Below are 23833 nucleotides of genomic sequence, written 5' to 3'. Positions count from 1 at the left end.
CGTATCATCTAGTTAATTAGCAGAAGAGCTGAGTTTTGAACCTAGGTCTTCTATCATCGGAGCCCAAACTCTTAAACACCATACAACCCCCCAGAATAGCAGTATCTTTTGATAAAAAATAAAAAGATGGTTCTTATATCAAAAGTCAAGAAATAGTTGTACTGCTTTGCCAGGACCTCCAAACAATCTCTCACAGTCCACTACAGAAGAACATGGCTGTAGAAGCAGCTTTACTTATACAGCTAGGTATTAGTTTATTGGGTACAAAACAAAGAATTTGTACCAATGAGCAATAGGTTTTCTTCTAGTAAAATAAAAAAAGTAATTTATTAAAATGCATATTAGAGGCTATTACTACTTTTTAAAAATATATTTCTCCATTCTTCTGGGAATATAATTTTCTTCCCTCTTACTGCAACTGGAATGTATATTGCTCTTGCCTACATCTTTCCCTTTAACAGCTGAGAAGATGAGAACAAATGCCTTGAAAATTAGCTGCAGGATAAAACTCAGCTCTATGATTTGAAAAATCATTAGAAAGATGTAAGAGGTGAGACCAAATTCTTTCTATTGCCAAAATGAAACTACGTGGATATAGGCTCACTTCTCACATTAGGAAATATATATATGTACACACAGCATCCCACATATTACCTACTGTATTTTCTCAAACCTTAACAATATTCTTAGTACCTAGGAATTTCCTCAGTGTTTTCCTGCAAGGAGGGCAAGCTCTTCTCCACCTGCATTCCAACGTCCCTGTTTCCCTTGTTTTCAGTCTGTAAACACCTACCTGTTTGACTCTCTTCTTTTCTCTCTCTCTGCTGCAGGTAGAAACCCCCTTCAAACAGTATTAAAGCACAATTTTCAAAATATTTGAAGTCTAGTGAGATCTTTCCCAGATCCTAATTTACCAAAAATCTTACTTCAGATAAAATGCACAATAGAATTTTCAGTAACATGTACGTAACACATTTATGGAGGACAATGGGAGGACCCAAAGATTCATATTACCATGTTTTAACTTTCAAGCAGCTGAGAGTTCAATAGTCAAGATAAAATTCAATTTTGACCCTGAATAAAACTGATATCTTCCATAAGAAAGGTACAGATGGTCTTTGTAATTCAGAGAATTAAGAAATCTAACTGGAGGTATCAGGTGAGGCAACATGGAGGAAGTGATATTTTGACTAGTCCTTAAGGGAGAACTATTAATAGTAAATGTGGGGTCTGTGGGGCTTGAGGAAGGCATAACCCTATTTGAACAAATACACAGAAGAGGATTTAAGTGTTTCCAAGTAGAATAAGATGAGCAAATGTTTTCAATATTGGCATTTCAGTTTCTACTTTTCAGTGTGATAGGATGTATTACTGGCTAATGAAATTCCCATTCCAGAAAAGTAAAATACAATATGATATGTTAAATCAGAAAATATCAACGGAATTCAATATTTTAACTTTTATTTATTGATTGATTTTACAGAAAAAGAGAGGAAGGGGGAGAAGAGAGAAAAGGACACAGAAAGAAAGGCACTGATTTGTTTTTCCATGTAGTTTTGCAATCATTGGTTGCTTTTTGTATGTGTCCTCACTGGGGATTAAACCAACCACCTTGACATATGGGGATGACACTCTAGCCAACTGAACTACCCAGCCAGGGATGAAATTCAGTACTTTTAAAACTTACTTCCTAACTCTATCACTACCAAGATGGTCCACAGCAACACCACCAACAACCATTAAGTCTTATACACATCTCTAGTTCTAAAACTTTCTTATGAAAAAAATAATTCTTGGACAGTAGTGGATTAGATGGCTTAGATCAGGAAAAATTGTTATAAAGCCAATAAGCTTCTAGAGAAAATGAAAAGACAAAAGACCAGCTTAACAGGACTTGCAGTGATATGACTTGACTACTATATTTGAGTAGCAAAAAGAAAAGCATTTAGTAAGTAAATAAAATTAGTTGAATTTGAGACTTTACAAAAAAATTATATATAAGTGAACCTACCCAATTCAAACCTGTGTTGTTCAAGCATCAACTATATATATATATATTTTTTTAATAAATTTTTATTAATGGTAATGGGATGACATTAATAAATCAGGGTACATATATTCAAAGAAAACATGTCTAGGTTATTTTGTCATCAAATTATGTTGCAAACCCCTCGCCCAAAGTCAGATTGTCCTCCGTCACCCTCTATCTAGTTCTCTGTGCCCCTCCCCCTCCCCCTAACTCTCTCCCTCCCTCCCTCCCATGTCCTCCCTCCCCCCCCCCTTGGTAACCACCACACTCTTGTCCATGTCTCTTAGTCTCATTTTTATGTTCCACCAATGTATGGAATCATGTAGTTCTTGTTTTTTTCTGATTTGCTTATTTCACTCCTTATAATGTTATCAAGATCCCACCATTTTGCTGTAAATGATCTGATGTCATCATTTCTTATATTTTTGATCTGTTATTAAGAATCCTCAGATGTGGAATGCCGACTTAAGTTAGAAGGAATTTTTGACCCCAGCATTTTCCAAGATCAACTGTGATTGTATTTGCATACTATTTCTGCTGTTTAAGTGTTTACCATGTACAAAGAAACTATGATATTTTTGAACATTCATAATATTATGACTAGTTTTTGTATTAAATATTTGAGTTTAATAAATTTAGTGGACACAAAGCAAATACTACTGGGTGCTTGTTAGACATTAAAGTACCATAAAACAGTAATTAAAAAAAAAGAAAAGCCAGCTCTGGCTGATTGGCTCAGTGGTAGAGCATTTGCTTGGCATGTGGATGTCCCAGGTTTGATCCCTGGTCAGGGCTCACAGGAGAAGTGACCATCTGCTTCTCCTACCCCTTCTTTCTCTCTCTCTCCTCTCTCTCTTCTCCTCCCATAGCTACGGCTCAAATGATTTCAGCAAGTTGGCCCTGGGTGCTTAAGTCAACTCTGTGGCCTCGCCCTAGGCACTAAAATAGCTTGGTTGCTGAGCAACGGAGCAGCGGTCCCAGATGGGCAGAGTATTGCCCAGTAGGGGGCTTGCCAGGTAGATCCCGGTTAGGGTGCATGTGGAGTCTGCCTCTGCCTCCTCACCTCTCACTTAATTTAAAAATTGCCACACATAATTACTAAGTGACAAAAGCTCTATTAGGTCATCAGTGACCAATACCATTTGAATAACGCAGATCCTTTGGAAAGAGGAGGAATTCCTGTCTTGTGGGTGCCATGTGCAACATGAACCAATAGAAATTTCTCCAAAGCTTGGCTCTGGCCAGCTTGCTCAGTGGACAGAGCATTGGCCCAGCATGCAGAGATCCCAGGTTCAATCCTCAGTCACATGAGAAGTGGCCATTGGCTTCTTTGCCTCCCTCTCCCATTTCACTCTCTCTTTGCCTCTCGCAGCCAGTGTGGCTCGGCTGGTCTGAGCGCTGGCCTGGTCAATGAGGACAGCTCAATGGATTCGAGCCTCAGTCCCAGACACAGGTTGCCAGGTATATCCCGGTCAGGGCACATGCATGAGTCAGTCTCTCTGTCTCCCCTCCTCACTTAAAATATATTAAAAAAATAAAATGAAATAAAAATAAAATAAAAAAAATAATTTATCCAATGACTCACCGAGCATGGCCTCTCTGCCTCTTAATCAAAACTTAACTTTCTAACTACACAAGAATAGAAGATGAGAGACTTTTCACCCTATGATGAAATCTATAGATAAAATATGATCAAATCTATAGATATAATAAAAGCAAAACACTAATATTCAGAGTAATCAGAGATACTATTTGGCTGCAAATCACCCAAGGGATCATTCACATAATGAGCAGGTGGGCCCAGAAGAATCGTGGAAATGACAAGAAACAGAAACAAAGAAAACTGATAAACTTTTTTAAAAACTGAGGTATAGTTGACGTATAACATGTATTAGTTTTAAGTGTGTACAGTAATGAACTTACTTACAAAAATTCTCTAATAAAAGCATTTCTGAAGTCTGTCAAGTAAAGAGATTTAGACATTACAGTTAGACAAGACACAAAGAATCTTCACAGCCCTGGCCGGTTGGCTCAGCGGTAGAGCGTCGGCCTGGCATGCGGGGGACCCGGGTTCGATTCTCGGCCAGGGCACACAGGAGAAGCGCCCATTTGCTTCTCCACCCCCCCCCTTTCCTCTCTGTCTCTCTCTTCCCCTCCCACAGCCAAGGCTCCATTGGAGCAAAGATGGCCTGGGCGCTGGGGATGGCTCCTCGGCCTCTGCCCCAGGCGCTAGAGTGGCTCTGGTCACGGCAGAGCGACGCCCCGGAGGGGCAGAGCATCGCCCCCTGGTGGGCAGAGCATCGCTGCTGGTGGGCGTGCCGGGTGGATCCCGGTCGGGCGCATGCGGGAGTCTGTCTGACTATCTCTCCCCGTTTCCAGCTTCAGAAAAATACAAAAAAAAAAAAAGAATCTTCACATAACCAATGTACAAGTTATAATAAAGAGGCTTTAAAATGCTAATTCTAAAGAAATAAAATTAGAAATTGACAACACTATGCCTCCTCATCCCTTACCTTCCCTGGTTTGAGCTGCATGGTGATGAAGCACTTTGTTTGGCCTGCTGTGCAGGTTGTGGTCCCTGACACAGAGAGGAGTTCATCCCCCAGGTTCACACCACCCTTCTGGAGCACAGCCGCGGTTTTGTTCAACGTCACACGCCAAAAGACCTTCACATCTTCAAAGGCCCTAGGAACAAAACAAAACTCATACAGCAATGGAGTACAATACCCCTGTGCTTAACGCAGAAAGTCTTATCATTGCACCTATGTGCACTTCATCCAAAGCACAGCACTTATTTTACGTGGCATTCTTTGATCTCACTCTATTCAATGTGGAAAAAGTATTTATTGAATGATTGCATATCAAGAATGTGAAAATAAATAATAATTTTCTTCCTATTATGCTTACTGTATACCAGAAATATTAAAATAACATTAAAAAAATCTGCCTTCATATAAACATTCTTCACTTGTTTTTTAACAAGAATTCTTTTATAGGAAAAACACTATTGCTAAAAATGGTTGTTATAAAAATAAAGGACAAGACATGATCTCCATTTTTCAGAGGTTATTTACATCCGAGGATGGAAAAGGTGGTATATATACATGCAGATGTATGTATACCTAGTGCATGTATATGATGTGTATTCAGAAGGTATGTACTCCACAATATTAAGTTGCAAGCAAAATTATGGTACTCCAGATCTCCCTAACAGTAAAGATTTGTGCATGCAGAGTGATCAGACAACAGTAAATGTGATGTGGTAACTTACATAATCTGTACTTTATGAAGTACAAAATATTCATGATAGCCCTAAGTGACACTCATAAACCAAATGTGTTAAGTCACAGACTAAGAACTAGAGCATGTGAACACGGACATACAACATTCCACACTACCTTCTATCAACATGTGATCTGCCTTTCCCACTTTATGAATTCAAATATAGATGTGCAGGCCATTAGATCTTCCACACGTACATAGACATACCTGTTTGGCTGCCTTGTGACAGTAAGATGCACCCTGTTCCTATCAGCTCCTTCCCCCAGCTCATGCCCGCTCTGAGATTCCTCACTGAATCTGATGATGCCATTCTGAAGATCACTTCCTGGAAATAAAAATGCAGGGCTCTAGAATATTATGACTTCAAAAGGTCTCCAGTGCTACACTGATCTTTCCAGCTCACATGGCATAATGACTGAGGGGAGCTACAGTTTTTAAAGATCTTTATTAAAAATAGGCTAGAATAAAATGGTAACATCAAGGTGCCTAAGACTTTAAGAACAGAAAACTAGAAGAATGAAAACATCAAATTCTATTCCCCACGCTGAGACACATGCTCATCTCTCTCCAATGAGACTCTATCTCATAGTTCTTAACATTTTACATATTTTATTTAAAGTCAGTACTTCACAGAGTATAAGTTCTACCAGAACAACAATGCTGTATTCACTAGTGTATCCCCAGTGTGAAGAGCAGTGGTCAGCATATTGTAAGTGTTCAATAAATTTTAATTTAAAAAATGAACTCCATTTTACTGATTTATTTTCTTTAAGACAGTCAACCAAAAGACCATTTATGTTACCACTGTCAGTTATTTGCCCCAAAGAAAAACAACTATTAAAGGACTCCTCAGGAACTCTGAGTGAAAGAAACCCCTCTGAACAACACTTGAGGTTACAGGCATCACTCCATTACAAAATTGTGTTTAATCTTTAAAACATGGAGTTCACACAACACTGAAATAGTGCACTGTTTTCTCATAGTGTCACATTAAACTCTAAACCACTGTGTAAAACTTATAAATGTTCGTATAAAAGAGCAGAGTAGAGAAGAATCATGAGACGGCCTTCCCAACACTCTAATTAGTATAAGGTATTGACAAGACAAGCTATCCCACTTAAAGAAATACAGTATGAGTTCACAGGAAAATCGCAAATTATCACCAAAGATTTTATAAGGTACATAAGGAACTCTTAAAAAAAACTCATTCCATTTTTAAGCTATTGTAATATATACACTAAAATGTACAAAAGTTATACATTACATTGGTCCAAAAACAGAACAAAAGAAAATAGTTTTAGTTTATTTCCCAACAGATAAAAAGACTTTCTTGATAATGTGATCTTAGAGTTTGGGGACAGATTATTGAAAGTGGTTGGGGACCCTGGCAAGTTGGCTCAGCAGTAGAGCATCAATCTGGTGTGTAGATGTCTGAGGTGCAATTTCCAGTCAGGGCACACAAGAAAAGTGACCATCTGCTTCTTCACCTTTACTCACTCTCTCTCTCTCTCTCTCTCTCTCTCTCTCCCCCCCTCTATCTCTCCAGTAGCCATGGCTCAAAAGGTTTGAGCAGGTGGGCTTCGGGCACTGAGCATGCCTCCATGGCCTGGCATCAGGAGCTAAAATAGCTCAGTTGCAAAGCAACAGAGCACTAGCCCCAGATAAGCAAAGCATGCCCCAGTAGTAGGCTTGCCAGGTGGATCCTGGTCGGGGTGCATGTGGGAGTCTGTCTCTGCCTCTCTGCCCCTCACTTAATAAAAAAAGAAAAGAAAATGGTTGGGAAATTCAGAATGAGGTTTCAATAGGCAATTGTGTGCTTGTATGATTAAATTAAGTATATTCCAGAGGAAGAACATAGACTTAAGTATGTTAAACGTTTTCCGTTTATTGTAAAAGTATAGATTTATAGCTTGATTAACTAACTCTGAGCTAATGGACATTGAAAATTCATTAAATTCTACCCTGGCACCTCAGAACATCATGTATTCATGATGTGGGCCCATGCCACAGGAAAACGATGTGTTTTTTGTTTGTTTCAGAAGCCATTTATATTTTTCAATTACATTTTACTTTTCAATATTATTTTGTATTACTTCCAGGTTTACCATGTAGTAGACAATCATATACTTACAAAGTGTTTCGCCTGAATTAAGGAAGAAATAAAAAATTTCCTTGAAACAAATGAAAATGAGCAGAAAACGACCCAAAATCTATGGGACACAGCAAAAGCAGTCCTGAGAGAAAAGTGCATAGCATTACAGGCATACCTTAAGAAGAAAAAGTTCATAAAGACAACCTAACCCTGCACCTAAAAGAACTAGAAAAACAACAAATAACATCCAGAGGAAGTAGAAGAAAGGAAATAATAAAGATTAGAGTGGAAATAAATCACATAGAGGCTAAAAAAAATGCAAAGGAGCAATGAAATCAAGAGCTGGTTCTTTGAAAAGGTAAACAAGATTGACAAACCTTTAACCAGACTCATCAAAAAAAAACAAACAAAAAACGGGGAAGAGGACTCAAATAAATAAAATTGGAAATGAAAGTGGAGAAAGTAAAGCCTGACTAGGCAGTGGCGCAGTGGATAAAGCGTCAGACTGGGACGTGGATGACCCAAGTTCAAAACCCCGAGGTCGCCAGCTTGAGTGCGGGCTCATTTGGTTTGAGCAAGGCTCCCCAGGTTGAGCCCAAGGTTGCTGGCTTGAGCAAGTGGTCACTCTGTCTGCTATAGCCCCCCGGTCAAGGCACATATGAGAGAGCAATCAATGAACAACTAAGGTGCTGCAACGAAGAATTGATGCTTCTCATCTCTCTCCCTTCCTGTCTGTCTGTCCTTATCTGTCCCTCTCTGTCTCTGTCACAAACAAAAAAGTGGAGAAATAACAATTTTGACATGGCAGAAAAACAAAGGGTTGTAAGAAAATACTATGAAAATCTATATGCCAAAAAATTGGATAATCTAGGTGAAATGGAGAAATTCCTAGAAGCTTACAATCTTCCAAAATTTAATTTGAAAGGATTAGAAAACTTAAATAGACTGATTACAACAAATGATATAGAATTAGTTATCAAAAAACTTCCAGCAAACAAAAGTCCTGGAACTGATGGCTTCACAGGCAAAATTTACCATTCAAAAAAGAACTAACATATACCCTTCTCGAGCTATTTCAAAAAATTCAAGAGGAGGGAAGACTTCCAAGCTCCTTTATGAGGTGAGCATTATCTTCATTCCAAAAGCAGGTAAAGAAATTACAAACAAAGAAAACTATAGCCCAATATTCCTGATAAACATAGATGCTAAAATTCTCAACAAAATATCAGCAAACCAGATCCAACAATACATTAAAAAAGTCATACGTCATGATCAAGTGGGATTCATTCCGAGAAAGCAAGGCTGGTACGACGTTCACAAATCAATGTGATTGATCACATAAACAAAAGGAAGAATTAAAATCACAAGATTATACAAATACATGCAGAAAAAGAATTTGGTAAAATAAATCCAGCACCCATTTATGATAAAAAAAAAAACTCTCAGCAAAGTAGGAATACATGGAACATATCTCAACATGATAAAGGTCATCTATGACAAACCAACAGTCAACATCATACACAATGGGCAAAAACTAAGTGCAATCCCTTTAAGATCAGAAACAAGGCAGGGGTGCCCCCTTTCACCACTCTTATTCAACATAGTTCTGGAAGTCCTAGCCACAGCAATCAGACAGGAAGAAGAAATAAAAGGCATCCAAATTGGAAAAGAAAGAGTAAAATTATCATTATTTGCTGATGACATGATACTGTACATAGAAAACCCTAAAGTATCAAAAGACTACTAGACCTGATAAATGAATTGGGCAAGGTGGCAGGATATATCATAAAATTAATATTCAGAAATCACTGGCACTTTTATACACCAACAATAAACTGTCTGAAAGAGAAATTAAGAAAAAATACCCTTCACTATTTCAACAAAGAATATAAAGTACCAAGGAGTAAATTTAACCAAGGAGGTAAAAGACTTGTACTCAGAAAATTATAAGATCTTAAAGAAAGAAGTCAAGAACGATACAAACAAGTGTAAGCATAGACCATGTTCATGGATAGGAAGAATAAACATTAAAATGTCTATATTACCCAAAGCAATCTATAAATTCAATGCAACTCCTATTAAAATACCAATGGCATACTTCAAAGATATAACAAATATTCCAAAAATTTATATGAAATAATAAAAACACAAATAGCCTCAGTAATTTTGAAAATGAAGAATAAAGTGGGAGGTACCACACTTCCTGATATCAAGTTATACTACAAGGCCATTGTAATCAAAACAGCCTGGTACTGGCATAAGAACAGGCACATAGATCAATGGAACAGAACAGAATCCAGAAATAAACCCACGCCTTTATGGACAACTGATATTTGACAAATGAGGTAAAAGCATACAATAAATTAAAGACAGTCTCTTTAATAAGTGGTGCTGGGAAAATTGGACAGGTACATGCAAAAAAATGAAACTAGACCACCAACTTTCACCATTCACAAAAATAAACTCAAAATGGATAAAAGACTTAAATATGTCACAAAACCATAAACATCTTAGAAGAAAACATAGGCAGTCAACACTCCGATAACTTGTAGCAATATTTTTGCCGATTTATCTCCACAGGCAAGTGAAATATAGGACAGGATGAACAAATGGAACTATATCAAACTAAAAAGCTTTTGCACAGCTAAAGACACCATTAACAAAATAAAAAGACAACCCATACAATGGGAGAACATATTTGCCAATATGTCCGATAAGGGTTAATAACCAAAATTTATAAAGAACTTCTAAAGCTCAACAACAGGAAGGTAAACAATCCAATTTTAAAATGAGCACAAAACTGAATAGACACTTCTCAAAGAGGACATACAGATGGCCAATAGGCATATGAAAAAATGTTCAACATCACTAATCATCAAAGAAATGCAAATTAAAACCACAAGATACCACCTCACACCTGTCAGAATGGCGTATATTAACAAATCAGCACACAGTAAGTACTGGTGAGGGTTTTCCTGCATTGCTTATAGGAATGCAGACTTGTGCAGCTAGTGTGAAAAACAGTATGGTGTTTCCTCAGAAAATTAAAAATGGCACTGCCTTTTGACCCAGCTATCCCACTTTTAAGAAAATATCCTAATACCAAATCACTGATTCAAAAAAAAAGATATGCAGCATTGTTTACAATAGCCAAGATCTGGAAACAGCCCAAGTGTCCATCAGTGGACGAGTGGATTAAAAAACTATGCACATATACACAATGGAATACTACACAGCCATGAAAAAGAAAGAAATCTTACTTTTTGCCATTGTAGGGATAGACCTGGAGATTATTATGCTAAGTGAAATAAACCAGGCAGAGTAAGACAAATATCATATGATCTCACTTATATGTGAAATCTAATGAACAAAGTGAACTGAGGAACGAAATAGAGGCAGAGACGGGATCACAGGGAGCAGAGTGATAGCTGTCAGAGGGAAGGGGATGAGGGGATGGCATCAGAGAAGGTGAAGGGATTAGTGAAATTATATATAGTATACATAACACATAGATACAGATAACAGGACAGCAAATCCCAGTGGCAAGGGGGAGGGAGTTAGGGGGAGGGGGGCAAATGGGGTGTAAATAGGGACACGGAGGGGGGGTGAGGATGTTATATTCAGTGGGACATTTGAATCCATGTTAACACAATAAACTAAAATTAATAAAAAATTAAAAATAGTGTGTCCCCTGATATTTCCAGCACCCACCTGGTACGGTACATAGTTATCAAAATATTATTGACCATCTTTCCTATGCTGTACTTCAATCCCCAGGAGACTTTTGTAACTACCAACCTGTACTTCTTATTCCCTTCACCTCCTTCAGCCAATCCCTTAACTCTATTTCCCCTCTGGTGGCCACCTGTTCGCTCTCTGTGTCTATGAGTCTGTGAAAACAATATTTTAATGAATTACTAGGAGTGGTCCAAGTAATTCAGACTGCCAATTAAATTAAGGTAGAGCGATCTTATAAAAACCTGTAGCACAAGCATGGTGCGTTCTGATCCCCATCACTCCAGAGATATACCTGTAATAATGACCATCGCAAACGCCGCAAACCCTGTGTCATCCTCTCCCTCCACAATCTGTGCGCCCCCTCGAGGGTCTGTGAGAAACACGTAGAAGAACTCCTGCCCTTCGGGCTCATCATCATCCAAAATTGGAACTGATATTTTACGTTCTCTTTCTCCATCTACAAATGTAAGGATAAGAGTTTGTTCTTCAAAGTCCTCGTCTTCCATGGCCCACGTCAGGTTGGAGAGCCCATTGAGGTCACGAAAGCGCAATGCCTTTAGATCCTCCTGAGCAGATCTTCCACCATAAGTCCTAACTGTCACACTGACACTGCCACTAGACCCACCAGTTCTTCGAATAAGAACTTCTGCAGTGTTCAGCGTTCCATTCCTCATCTCCTCTTCAACGTAAACAGTGGGTGGCCCAAGACTAAATGTTCCGTGAACAAAAACATTTGCAGTGACAGTGGCCACATCAGGCTTCTCAGACGTAGCAGGTGAGCCAGGAAGGGTGACCAGTTTCTCCGGGGTCACAGCGGCCTCAGGAACAGCAGCAGCCATTTCAGTTGCCTGGGGAATGGCTGTTACCACGGTCATATCAGGGTGTGAGGTAGAGGAGTCAGTTTCCAGGGGGAGGGGCACCGTGTCAACTGCTGCCATCTCAGTTGTCTTGGGGACAGAAACATCCATTCCTGCCAGGTCATCATTATCCAGTATTGTGACCACTGCCACACTGAAATCTAGATTCAGGCGTGGTCTCCAATTTGTTTTTGCAAACTTTTGCAATCCTTTAATTTCTACTGACGTTAGATTAATGTAAAAAAATTCTTCTACCTCAGGAAGCTGGTCATTAAAAATAATTATTTCAAAATTAACCTCAGCTTGGAATTTTTGAAAAAGCAGTTCCCCATTCTGAACAGGCTCAAAATCTTCCAATGGCTTTGCACTTCCTGCAGTTGTCTGATAGGAAACTTTAATAAGATTGCCATGAAACCCAAAGAGTCTTTGTACATATAATTTGATCATCTGCGTATCCTCTGACACTATGATATTTCTTGAACGAGGGGAAAATTGAAAGACTCCCATTGGTTCAATTTCAGCAACAGTGAAACCTGATCTGAAAAAAAACACATGGAAAGATTGAGAATAATAGGAATACCATTGCAGGGGTTCGTTTTCACATATTTAAGATGTTGCTCATAAGGGTATCTTAAAAATGACATGCCCTTTCAAATTCCAAAAAACCCTATTTATTGATGAAAAATCGGAGCACAAGAAACAGAAGAGCAGGACCACTCTGGAGGGGACCTACCACGTTTTAGGAGAGTGAGGAGCTCAGAAGTCTCTGCTCTGTGTCCCCAGTCACCCCACAGCAGCATTCTCAAGGGCCTGAAATGTCAGGCTCTCTGCGATGATCAGTACGTAGCAAAGGAAAAATTCTTCCAATGTTCTGGTATCAGCCAGGTTTCTTACGTACCAAACAGAAATAGTTGCCCCTACTAAATGCAAAAATCCTTGCTTCTTTCAAATGGATCAAAATGGGACTATTCTCTCAAACAAATGTTACTAAAATTGTATATGTGAATTGGAAGAAACATCCACAATTAGTGATTCATCCTTAGCTTTATTCTATGGAGTTTTATTATGAGTTAACAGTATGTCAGAAGTAACACTGATAGCCCATCAACCTAATTCAGACAACAGACATATTTCTTTTGGCTAACATTTAATTTTTTTTTCTGAGTCTACATTTGAATGGCTTTAGAAAGGACACCCTAGAGTTCATCGCTCTCTATTGTAAAGTACTGATAATTTAACACAGTACAATGGTTAAGAGTTCAGAGAGTGGCCAGACAGGATTCATATCATGGTCCCAACAATTATTACCTGTGTGACACTAGGTATGCTACATAATCTGTGACTATCATTATCTATAAAATGGGATTAGTAATAATATCTATGTAATATGACTGCTGTAGAGAATAAAAGTTTGAGTAAACACATACCATTCTTAAAGCAATGCCTGGCCTAGGGTAAGCACTATAAAACTATTAGCATTATTGCTATTGTTAAAGGCATTTGAATTTGTTAACCTGAAATACGTCCTGTAGCCAAACACTTCTGAAATGATGTATGTATAACCTAAAGCTATATTTGATGCTGCCAACTGGTATCTCCCACACAAAAATATGTACACAAACACACTTGAACAGATCCTAATTTTGTCCACACATTTTCCCCATTTTCCAAATAAGTAAACTGAAGAACAGAAAGATCAAGTAACTTTTCCCAAGTCACACAGCAAGTAAGTGGCAGAGCCAGGACTAGATTCATGAATCTGGCTCTCAGGTCTGCCCTCTGCTGTTCTGACCAAGCCCATCCTAGACATGAGAAAGGAAATTGCTTTTGGTTTGATCATATTTATCTGCAATATTCTGATTTAAATTAAACTCAAAAGAGCCATTGGCATAAATCTTATTGTTACCCTACTATGGTGACTTCTGCTTACTCTGAATCCCTTGGGAACATAGGTATTTTCCAGTGACTTCTCAAAAGACAGCCCCTTTAAAAATACTTTGCCATTACATTTTTTATCAGAGATATTACCCCAGGCCAACAATCTTAAATTAGACGTCACAACGAGCTCTCTTCAAGGTGAAAAGCGGTGGAGACTCGGGCAAGTCAGCCTCCCCTGAGGCTCGCTGGCATGCAGGCCATGTGATTCTACACCAAAACTGTTTCTACATCTGCTTCGGGAAAGAGATCCTTGTGGGTTCTTTTTCTGTTTCAACTGATAAATTCCAGATTACCTCTCAGAGATGCCTTACCTAAGCTCGGCCCCACCGGGGGCACTGCTCTGCACTCCAGAGAGGTGAACGACAAAGGCCTGCGGCTGCCCAGGGCTGGGACGTGTCCACAGCAAAACACCTTTACTCTGTTCTCCGTGGGGAAAAAAAAGGCTCCCTGAAAGAAAACAAGAAAAGAGAAGTAGGGTATCATTATCAAGTCCTTTAACTGGGATTCAGCTCTTAAAAATGTAGTGAAATATTTCCTTTTCCAAAATTCCAAGACAGTCTACAAAAAGTAAAACATTTTAAAAGCAGACAAAAAGAGAAATAAAGTTATAGCAAGTGCCCTACTAGACTACATAAACCTTGCCTTTAATCCTCATCTCCGCTACGTGGGAGAGGTCAAACCTGCTAACACCTGCATCTCACTGTCCTCACAAAGCTAATGATACAATTAAAAAATAAAGTAGATTAAGTAACAGTTGCTCTACTGTCAAAATATTCAGGTGAACACAAAGGTGTGTCTTATTATAGCATGGTCCAAATTAAGTTTTTAGAACTACTTTTAACTCCTGATGTATAAACAGTCTGCTTAGTGACCACTATTTCCAGGTGGGGTAGAAATTTTTTTATTTGACTAATAAACTTTCTCTCCTCCTCACCAAGCAGACTTCACTTACAATTCTGATCATTTAAACACAGGAACACTATATTACAACCAAATGGTTCATTTTCAAGAGTAAGGACGACTCAGACCAAGAAAATGAGTGGCCAATTACACAGCGCCAAGATTTACAGAGCAGACAGTAGAAAAACTACAACTCACCCAGATTCGGGGTCACGTTGCCCACAACAATGGGTTCAGGGGCTCCTAACCCAGGGGCATAGCCGGCCCCCCAGGCCACCATGAGAGAGCCAAACGTGCCTCTCCTAGAAATCACAACCCGGCTTGTTCCAGCACTGAGGTCCGTGAGCAAAAAAGCAGTAGATTCAAATCCAACCTGAGGAAAAACACACTGAAAATATTTTATTTCTCGCTAAAGGTTTGTTTTCTGAAGCATGAGCTTCCTTTTTGTTTTGTTAAAAACAAATTCCTTTTTGTTTTTAAATACAATGCATTTTCCTGTTTTAAAATACATTCAATTAAAGAGTAATGATTAAGAAATGATATCTGAAATGAAAATATAATCAAAATTTTGATTTTAGCTTATAGCTTAATTTTTATTCAAAATATAATCCTTTAAATTAAAAATATCCAAAAACACAAATGTAATTCTGGTTAAATGAGAACAAAAGATTAAAAATAGCATTGTGGTATGATTTGTACATGTGTCTTTGTAGAACCCAATTTGTCTAGAACTAAAATATGACTTATTTCTAAGACATTAATAATATATTTTTGTTTATAAAATGATCACCAAAAACCAGATTTTCCATTAAGGTTTATTTTCAGCTCTTTTATTCAGTATCTTCTTCTTCTTTTTTTTTTTTTTTTTGAAGATAAGATAGCTTCAAAGACTTTTTTTTTTTAAGAATCAGCTTTTTACCCATATAAGATATCTTTGTAAGGGCAACTGCTCCCATTTACAAATAATTTCTAGGTGAATTAAGTACTGGTCAATGAGTAAGTATAAAACCAGATTCCTGGCTTCTTTTGGACAAATCAGTTTACTTCTTTTGATCCTAATATCTGTAAATCTGGGACACTATGTGATCAACAGTTCTAAGTTAAGACTCATTCTCCCTCATTTTAAATTGAAATGGAAAGTAGCAGAGAAGTGTGGCAGGGTGCCACAGGATAGCTTCTGGAGCTACGGGGAAATAAAAAGAACAAGAAAAATAAACAAGAAAATTAGTTTGACATCAAACTAAATTGCCAAAAGGCTTGGTATGTCTGAGATCATGCTTCCTACATGGCCAGAGGCTGTTTATGTGTCCTAGTCACAAAGTGTCGCACACGGACCCACACACCCCATTCAAACACTGGTAAGGAATACCAAGAATACACTGAGGATGGAAGCACCCATGACTAGCCCTGACCATGTAAGGAAATATCTGCTACATGAAATGAGGAATGCAGGTTGAAAAGAATATTTTTTATAACAACCTGTGAGCAAAAAGAAAACAAAACTTCAAAGCATTATTAAATTCTAAACCCTCATTCCCTACAATCCAGAGGAGGTAAGGAAAGAAAACTAGTCGCCCCAGGCTGGTGGACTGCACTACAAAAGACAAGGCAAATTCACGCCCAGTGGAGAAGCAGTTCACGAGGGTCTAACTGAAGAACATCTCCCATGTGGCCAGAGACCCTGTTACACAAGCTGCTGGCCAGTTCCGCCCACACTCCTGCCTCTTCACTGGCACAGACTTCACATCCACTGCTTGGTCCCGCCTCTCCCAGTCAAGTTGAAGGAGCTCCCAGCTTTAGGAGTAAGATGCCATGAAACCTCATTATGGTGTTTGTACATGACTATAGCCAGAGACAACAGCCTTGTCTTACTCCTATGTTGACTGGATCGGGCTACACAGGAAGTAAAACCATCAAGTTGTTTCTTGTTCTCATAGAATTCATGAAGGGCAGAGGAAACGATCTTTCCTACAATGAACTCCGGGAGAAGATTCAAATGCTTAGGTGGGATTCAGCCAGTTCGCACCAGTTCAGCACCAGTTCGCACCAGTTTAGCACCAGTTCAGTAGGACCCATACCTAATTTTTGCTGAGTTAAGTGAACCAGGTGTTAAAACAGCACTTGTAATCAGGGTTCTCTCTAAGGTGGGTGCCTGGGCAGCCGCCCAGTGTGGAAATCACAAATGTACATTCCTTACTCTTTTTTTTCTTTCTTTCTTTTTTTTTTTTGTGACAGAGACAGAAAGAGAGTCAGAGGGAGGAACAGATAGGAAGAGAGAGAGATGAGAAGCATAAATTCTTCGTTGTGGTACCTTAGTTGTTCATTGATTGCTTTTTCATATGTGCCTTGACCAAGGGGCTACAACACAGTGAGTGACCCCTTGCTCAAGTCAGCGACCATGGGGTCATGTCTATGATCCCATGCGCAAGCCAGTGACCCCACGCTCAAGCTGGCGACCTCGGGGTTTTGAACCTGGATCCTCTGCGTCCCAGTCCAACGTTCTATCCACTGTGCCACCGCCTAGTCAGGCTTCTTACTCTTTTTTAACATCCATTTGTGCAACAACATATTCTAAGCGCCCATAGTAATGTTCATTCCGTCCATAGGTGAAAAAAAATGGCAAGTGAGGATGCCAATCAAGAAGCAGTATGGAAATAACTTAAAAACAGTTTTATTGTTTTTGTCAGCTATTTTTAATATATATTTTCATTAATATTTTTAAACTTTCTTATAATCTAGTTTGTATACCTCTTTAATTGTTCTTACTTAAGTATTAAATGCATGAAATAATAAACTACCTTTTGGTATATGTTTTTTTACACTTAAAACCGTCATTATGGCAGAGAACCGCTCGTTAAATTATTTGAAACCCACCACTGGTGCAACTGTGTCACAAGCGCGCACCATTGTACCTACTTTCAGCACAAACCACAAGAAAAAGAGTCTCAAAACTTAAAGGCAAACATTAACTGGTTCACTCTAACTTTAATTATTTAGCATAAAATAATCTCAATAAAAATATTCAATGTCAAGAAAAAGACCTGGAAATTCTGACTCTAGGTGACTGTTATTTTAAAAATTCTATACCTTACATTAAAATTTTACAAGCTACAAACTTTCTAAAACGTCAGAAAGGAAATATATTATTCTATCAAATGTCAAAAATTCAAAAATCATTTTTACACAATATATCCATAATGTCTACTTTGATATGCATAGGATTACTTGGTTTTAATTTTATTTTTAAGTTCTTCAAATGTATTTTTCAATTACAGTTGACATACAAAATTATATTAGTTTCAGGTGTACACACAGTGATTAGACATTTACATGCCTTATGAAGTGATCACCTCGCTTAGTACCCATCTGATTCCATATGCGGTATTACAATATTATTGACTCTATTCCCTATATTGTATTGTACTTTACCTCTCTGTGACTATTTTAACAACAGGCAATTTGGACTTCTTAATCCCTTTCTCCTTTCGACCCATCGCCCTGACAGATGTGAGGATTACTTAGATTTAAGGAAATAATGAATCTTAAGGAATTCTGTCTGAATCTTAGTAAAGCTAGTGGTTCCCAGATAGTACCACGCCCAGAGATAATTACCTGAGAATTGGCAGCTTTCTCGGGGACAGGAAGGACAGCAGATTTTGCTTCCTGGAGAATTTTTGGCATGCTATAGAAATGTCCACCAACAAGCACCGCAGTCAGCAGTTGTAGGGTGAAATTAGAGCCCAGTGACAGGAAGACCTATAAACAAACAGTATCAATGACTTCTTTAGTAGTAAAAAATAATTTTCAGAGAAAAACACTGACATTTGGCATAAGTCATTTAGCACACTGCCTCAGGATACGTTTGTATCAGTTTCATCAATCTACACCCTCTTTCCCGCATGTTATAAAACAAATTGCTGTTATGGAGACTGTGGGGAAGAGTGGTAATAATAGTATAAAAAATACAAATCTGCAAATTCTCCACGTTTCCAAATGGCATCAAGAACAATGAGACACACAAGTAGTATTCGTGATAGAATCATGTGTTACAGGAATGGAAAGAGCTCACAGGTGAATAGTGTCAGGTCCTAAAACCAACAGAACTCAATTTCTTCCTCTTCACTGAGTAGTAAAAAATACCTCTGATATTTACTCAAAATGGATAATGAGTTAGGTGTACTTATTATTTGAGTATTTAACAAATAACTATTATATAATAAATATTGATTTTCAAAATTTTAGAATCCAAAGAATAAGGAAAATGCTGGATTTTAAAATTCGTGTTTCTCCAAAGTTGGTTGTTTTGTTTTTTTTAATATACATTTTCCCATAGAAATACTGTTCTTGATAGTGGATAAGCTACCAAGATACCCTATGACCTGGAATATTACTAAAAAGTCTCTATATCTATATTCAACATAAAAATAACCATTTCTGTAGAACCTTCTTTTAAAGATAATGTACTTAAACATCATACCCCCAAATATGTCAAATATGTACCACAGTAGTTTAAAATGCTGTGCAAAATGAGGGTAACCGATGTTTCATTCATTTAATCCATCTTCATTTTTGTCAAAATGACGTTCACTGAACATGAACATAGGTCAAGTGCTAAGAAAACAGATCAGTGTCCTGACTTCACACGTGTTTCCCAGCTCTCCTCTAAGGATAACCCCTTGTAGCCCACGCAGCTCACTGGCTGGCCAGCTGAGGGTCTTTTATCCCTATCTCCGAAAGAATGAAGAGCCAGGCTCCCAATCATTTGTGCCTCCCCATACGGCTCCTCTGTTCATAAGCCCAGCCAGCACACACAGACTTGTGTGGTGCAACAAATCTTCAAGGTACAGTAATTGAACATGAGACTTGAACAGCAGTAACAGCAAACTTGAGAAAAAGCTGGTTGCCTTGCAGAAGAAAAGCAGGTGGATTAATCTGAACAGGAACTTGAGGGTTTTTAGGAACGGTTATGTTCTCCAGTATGAATCACCAATACTATTCTACATATTTCTCATCATTCTTGATCACATTTGAGCACAAACAGAAAAAATTTACAGCCCCATAACACCCTGTGCACATTGCAAACACTGCTCATCCATGTTTTCATAATTGCTGAGTAATGAGCCATCTGCACTAGACAAGGAGCAACATGCCAACAGAGACTGTGCCTTTGTCACCTTTGTATCTGCTCTGCTTATCATAGTGGCTGGCACAGAATAAGCGCTCAATATGTGTTTGAATAAATGACTCAACCACAAATGTAAAATTCTTCTCGTGTCCTAGCTTGAATATTTTTAAACTTAGACTTGTGCCTTTAGTGTGCCAATGATTCTTATCATCAGTATGTACCTCATATAAGAAGTCTATTGTTAACCAGATGAGGCAAATTTATACTCCCAGGTCCTGATGCTAAACCAGCACCGAGAGTCTTCTAGTTTTCAGAACCTAATGGAAATTTACCCTGTCCAAAGAGCCACTGCCCTTCTCTGTGGCTAACCTGTCCAAAATTCTAACTTTTGCCAGGGAGGTGGGACAGGGAGAACTGTATGTAATTCTTGTAACTAATCTCGTTCAAACTTCAAAGTGATGCACTGTATCCAGGGTGTGAAGAAAGAAGGGGACCACTGAAAACATCCTACCCTTGTTTTATGTGCATGCCACACCCTGCTCCAAACAGTTTCCTTGGAAGACTAATTCACACAGCAAGACCTAATACAATCTATGTCCAATCTTAGATCACAATCCTAGAATGGGAGAGAAAGAAGGAACCTATGCAATTTTAAATGTTAATAAAACACATTAAAATGAAAGAAATAAGAGGAAGCTTTCATGTGTGCATAAGTTAGTCAACTTTTGTTATTCTATTGAAAATAGAAATAAAAATAACCAAAATATATTCAAAAATACTTTAAAATTCATAGATTAGTCAAATAGTATTAGGAAAGCTAAGTATCTTTATAAACTATTATTAAGCTTTCAAAATGAAATCAAAAGACAACTACTGTCTTTCAAAATGTTCTAGTTAGTCAACCTGAGTTAGGCAGATAAATGGTTTTAGTTCATATAATATTTATCATATATTGTGGTTTTCCTATACTTATTCTGAGAATAATTTTGTACCTTTCACATTGTTTAGTAAAATAATAGAGTGATCAAATCTTCAATGTGCCATGTTCTTATTGTCAATGAAATCTTACTACCAATGCCAGATATATAAAACAAAACTCTTCCTTAAAAAGCTGAAGAAATGTCCCCTTGTGTTCATTAACAGAGATTATAGCTTGAATGTGTTTAGAAGATAGATATGTACAGGAAAATGTACATAGATATGTTCAGGAAAATGTTTCAAGTTACTATATAACTGTATAATTATATAATAATCAATAATAATTTAAGCATACTGTACTTAAAAAAAACCTCTTATAATTTATAAACAAGACTTAATAAAATAATATTCTCTTTAAATCAATTCACCTTTTATTTCCCCAGCTTTGTACTCTATTTCAGTCTTGAGAATTTTTGGATATAGGAAAGAGAGGTTAGACATTGATACATCAGGGCTGTGGCACTGAGTCCATGGTCCAAAGAGCTACAGAGGTATAGGAATAATTATGAAACCCACGTCTCACTAAGAGACTCTATTTTTCTCCTTTCTTAAACAATAAAAGTAGACTCAGGTACACAAAAGATCAAAAAGCTAGATTGCTGCTTTTTGTAATATGCTTGTTGTTTATTCTGAATGGCAGCCTATTTTCTATTGATCATAAGCTTATATGAAACTAAGATCATCAATTACTGAGTGGGCCAAACTTAGTAGAATACAAATAGCAAATTGCTTCATTTTTCTCCTATTACTGCCTTGGGGAGTTTCTTTTCACTACCCATTGACAATGTTGTGGGTAAATCCCAAAGCTTTTTGTCATTTTCAGGAAGATAAAGGACAGACCTGTATCAACCAAAACTTCCATCACGCACAGAGTTAAAGCTTCCGCTTATCCCAGTTTTTGTCTAATTCATGGTTCAGGATCTACAGTGGGAAAGGGGTCACAGTATGATGTTTCACTACTCATCAGTGCCTCTCAGACCTTCCACCAATCTTCTGGCACTTTGAAGATTTGGGGCAGGGAGGAATTGCTTTAGAGAGAATGACAAAAATATTATCTCTATGCATTATAGCTCTTTCTGGCTCAACACTGGCTAACTGACCACTATCCTTTCGTGAAGACAGGCACTCAAATCCACAGCCATTCATGGAATTGACATGGGTGTTCCTCAAAGACTCTAAATTCCACTCCTGACCATTCCTCCAGAGACGAGGACCTTTTCCAGATTCTGTCCTAGCTTCACAATCCACCCTGCAGATTTTTCTCAAGATTATTCTAATCTGGCTACGCTCTGGGGCAGCCTTTCTCAGCCATAATTAACCACCAGTGCCATAATGCACCCTATGTATGAGAGAACTTCTCTCCTATGCACAGAGAATGACACTACATAGTTACGGACCAATCTTGGAAGGAATAAGACAAAGAGTCACTCAAATCACTTTCCGTGTTCAGACTGAGAAAGGCTGCTGAGATATCTACTCGACTCAAAGGAAATCCACCCACTTTGACCACCCTCCCCCCCATACGTTTGCCAGAGTAGTCTTCTGCCTTCTGTCTTTCCTATCACAGGAAGTCAGACCAATTCCTGACGTTCCAGATTTGCAAGGACAGGAGCTGGTACCAGTCTCTGTCTTCATGTAGCCCCTCCAAACTCCAGGAAGCACATGCCAGTCCCACAAGAAAGCCTAAATATTTCCCCTCAACAAGTATCCTGTGTGTGTGCGCGTCAGGGTTTATATGTAGAAAAACTGAAATAATTTTTGAAACTTTTTAAGTATGAAATAAATGCCTGCTACTATCTAGACAAAATATTTCATCTCTGAATTGGAATATACTTATTCACTTATAATTTACAATACTTCACTCTATGTATTATCCAATAATTACTACGCATTTTCCAAGGCATTTTTCATGGTTACCTTTAAATACTGAATAAAATTTACACTGATCATGATGTAAGTCAGGGCTCTCATTGAAGAAGTGCAGTTGGGATGATCAGGAAAATAAAGAGAGAATACAAACCTGACTCTTTACTGGCACCGTGTCCACTGTACAGCTGGCACCATCTTTGACCACCAGCTGCCTCTCTGCATCTTCTGTAACAACTGGCTGCTCGTTATGATTAGAAGATATTCGATATCCAACAGCCACATCTCCAAAAGTTCCGGCAAGCCTGGTTATATTAACTTGGATGAATCTACTAAGGTTCTGCCCAATAAGTACCGACTGGCGATCTGCATACAGAGCAAACACTCCATGTGGGTCATCATTCGCAGAGACGGAGAACTGTGTGATGCATCTTTCCGGGTCCAATTCTGCCCCTCCCTCCACAGTAACGAGCTGGATCACATATTCCTCCTCTATCTCGGGTGTGTCATCTGGCAGCAAATGAACATCAAAGCTAACTTCACTCTCTCCATCAGCAATGGTGAAAAATCCTTTGGTAGAAAGAAAGTCTCCAGTGATATCAAACTGACTCCTTATTTCCCAGTAAACCTAAAATAAAAGGGGGAAAATCCAACAACTTTATATAATGCAGTAAATGAAATCAAAATCCTTTCAGTTATTTTTTCCTTTATAATATACAAAGAGGAAATAGTAACTGTGCATCATTACACTTAAAGGCAGCGTGTCCAAGCAGTCAGTTTAGAAAGTGGGGAGGAGTGATGTCTGTATCATGAAAGTATAGTCTTTCAGGCTGTTGTATGCAATTTGCAGTAAAAGATCACAAAATTTCATTTTACCTACTCCTAAAACAGTAACAATTGAAGAGATAAAGAGGAGCAAGTTAACTCTAAAATGCTAGTAAACACAAATACAGTCAGTAATGAACCAGAGACAATATTCAAAGGTAAAAAGTGAGTAAATGAGCTAATGCTTCACATCAGTATTAGTT

General features: G+C 38.2%; 1 protein-coding gene across 1 annotated transcript in view; it reads right to left on the bottom strand.

The window, feature by feature from the left end:
* ADGRV1 (adhesion G protein-coupled receptor V1) overlaps positions 1-23833 on the bottom strand; it is a 729252-nt gene that overhangs the window by 447298 nt on the left and 258121 nt on the right. Inside the window, exons 70-76 of the mRNA XM_066273806.1 lie at positions 22960-23433; positions 18449-18592; positions 15035-15209; positions 14248-14383; positions 11434-12536; positions 5519-5636; positions 4543-4714 (exon numbers count right to left, since the gene is read on the bottom strand). Coding sequence (XP_066129903.1) covers positions 4543-4714; positions 5519-5636; positions 11434-12536; positions 14248-14383; positions 15035-15209; positions 18449-18592; positions 22960-23433 — 2322 coding nt within the window. The remainder of the gene's footprint in view (positions 1-4542; positions 4715-5518; positions 5637-11433; positions 12537-14247; positions 14384-15034; positions 15210-18448; positions 18593-22959; positions 23434-23833) is intronic.

Source organism: Saccopteryx bilineata, chromosome 4, assembly GCF_036850765.1.
Source record: "Saccopteryx bilineata isolate mSacBil1 chromosome 4, mSacBil1_pri_phased_curated, whole genome shotgun sequence".
Classification (NCBI taxonomy): Eukaryota; Metazoa; Chordata; class Mammalia; order Chiroptera; family Emballonuridae; genus Saccopteryx; species Saccopteryx bilineata.
This window is presented reverse-complemented; position numbering and strand designations above follow the sequence as displayed.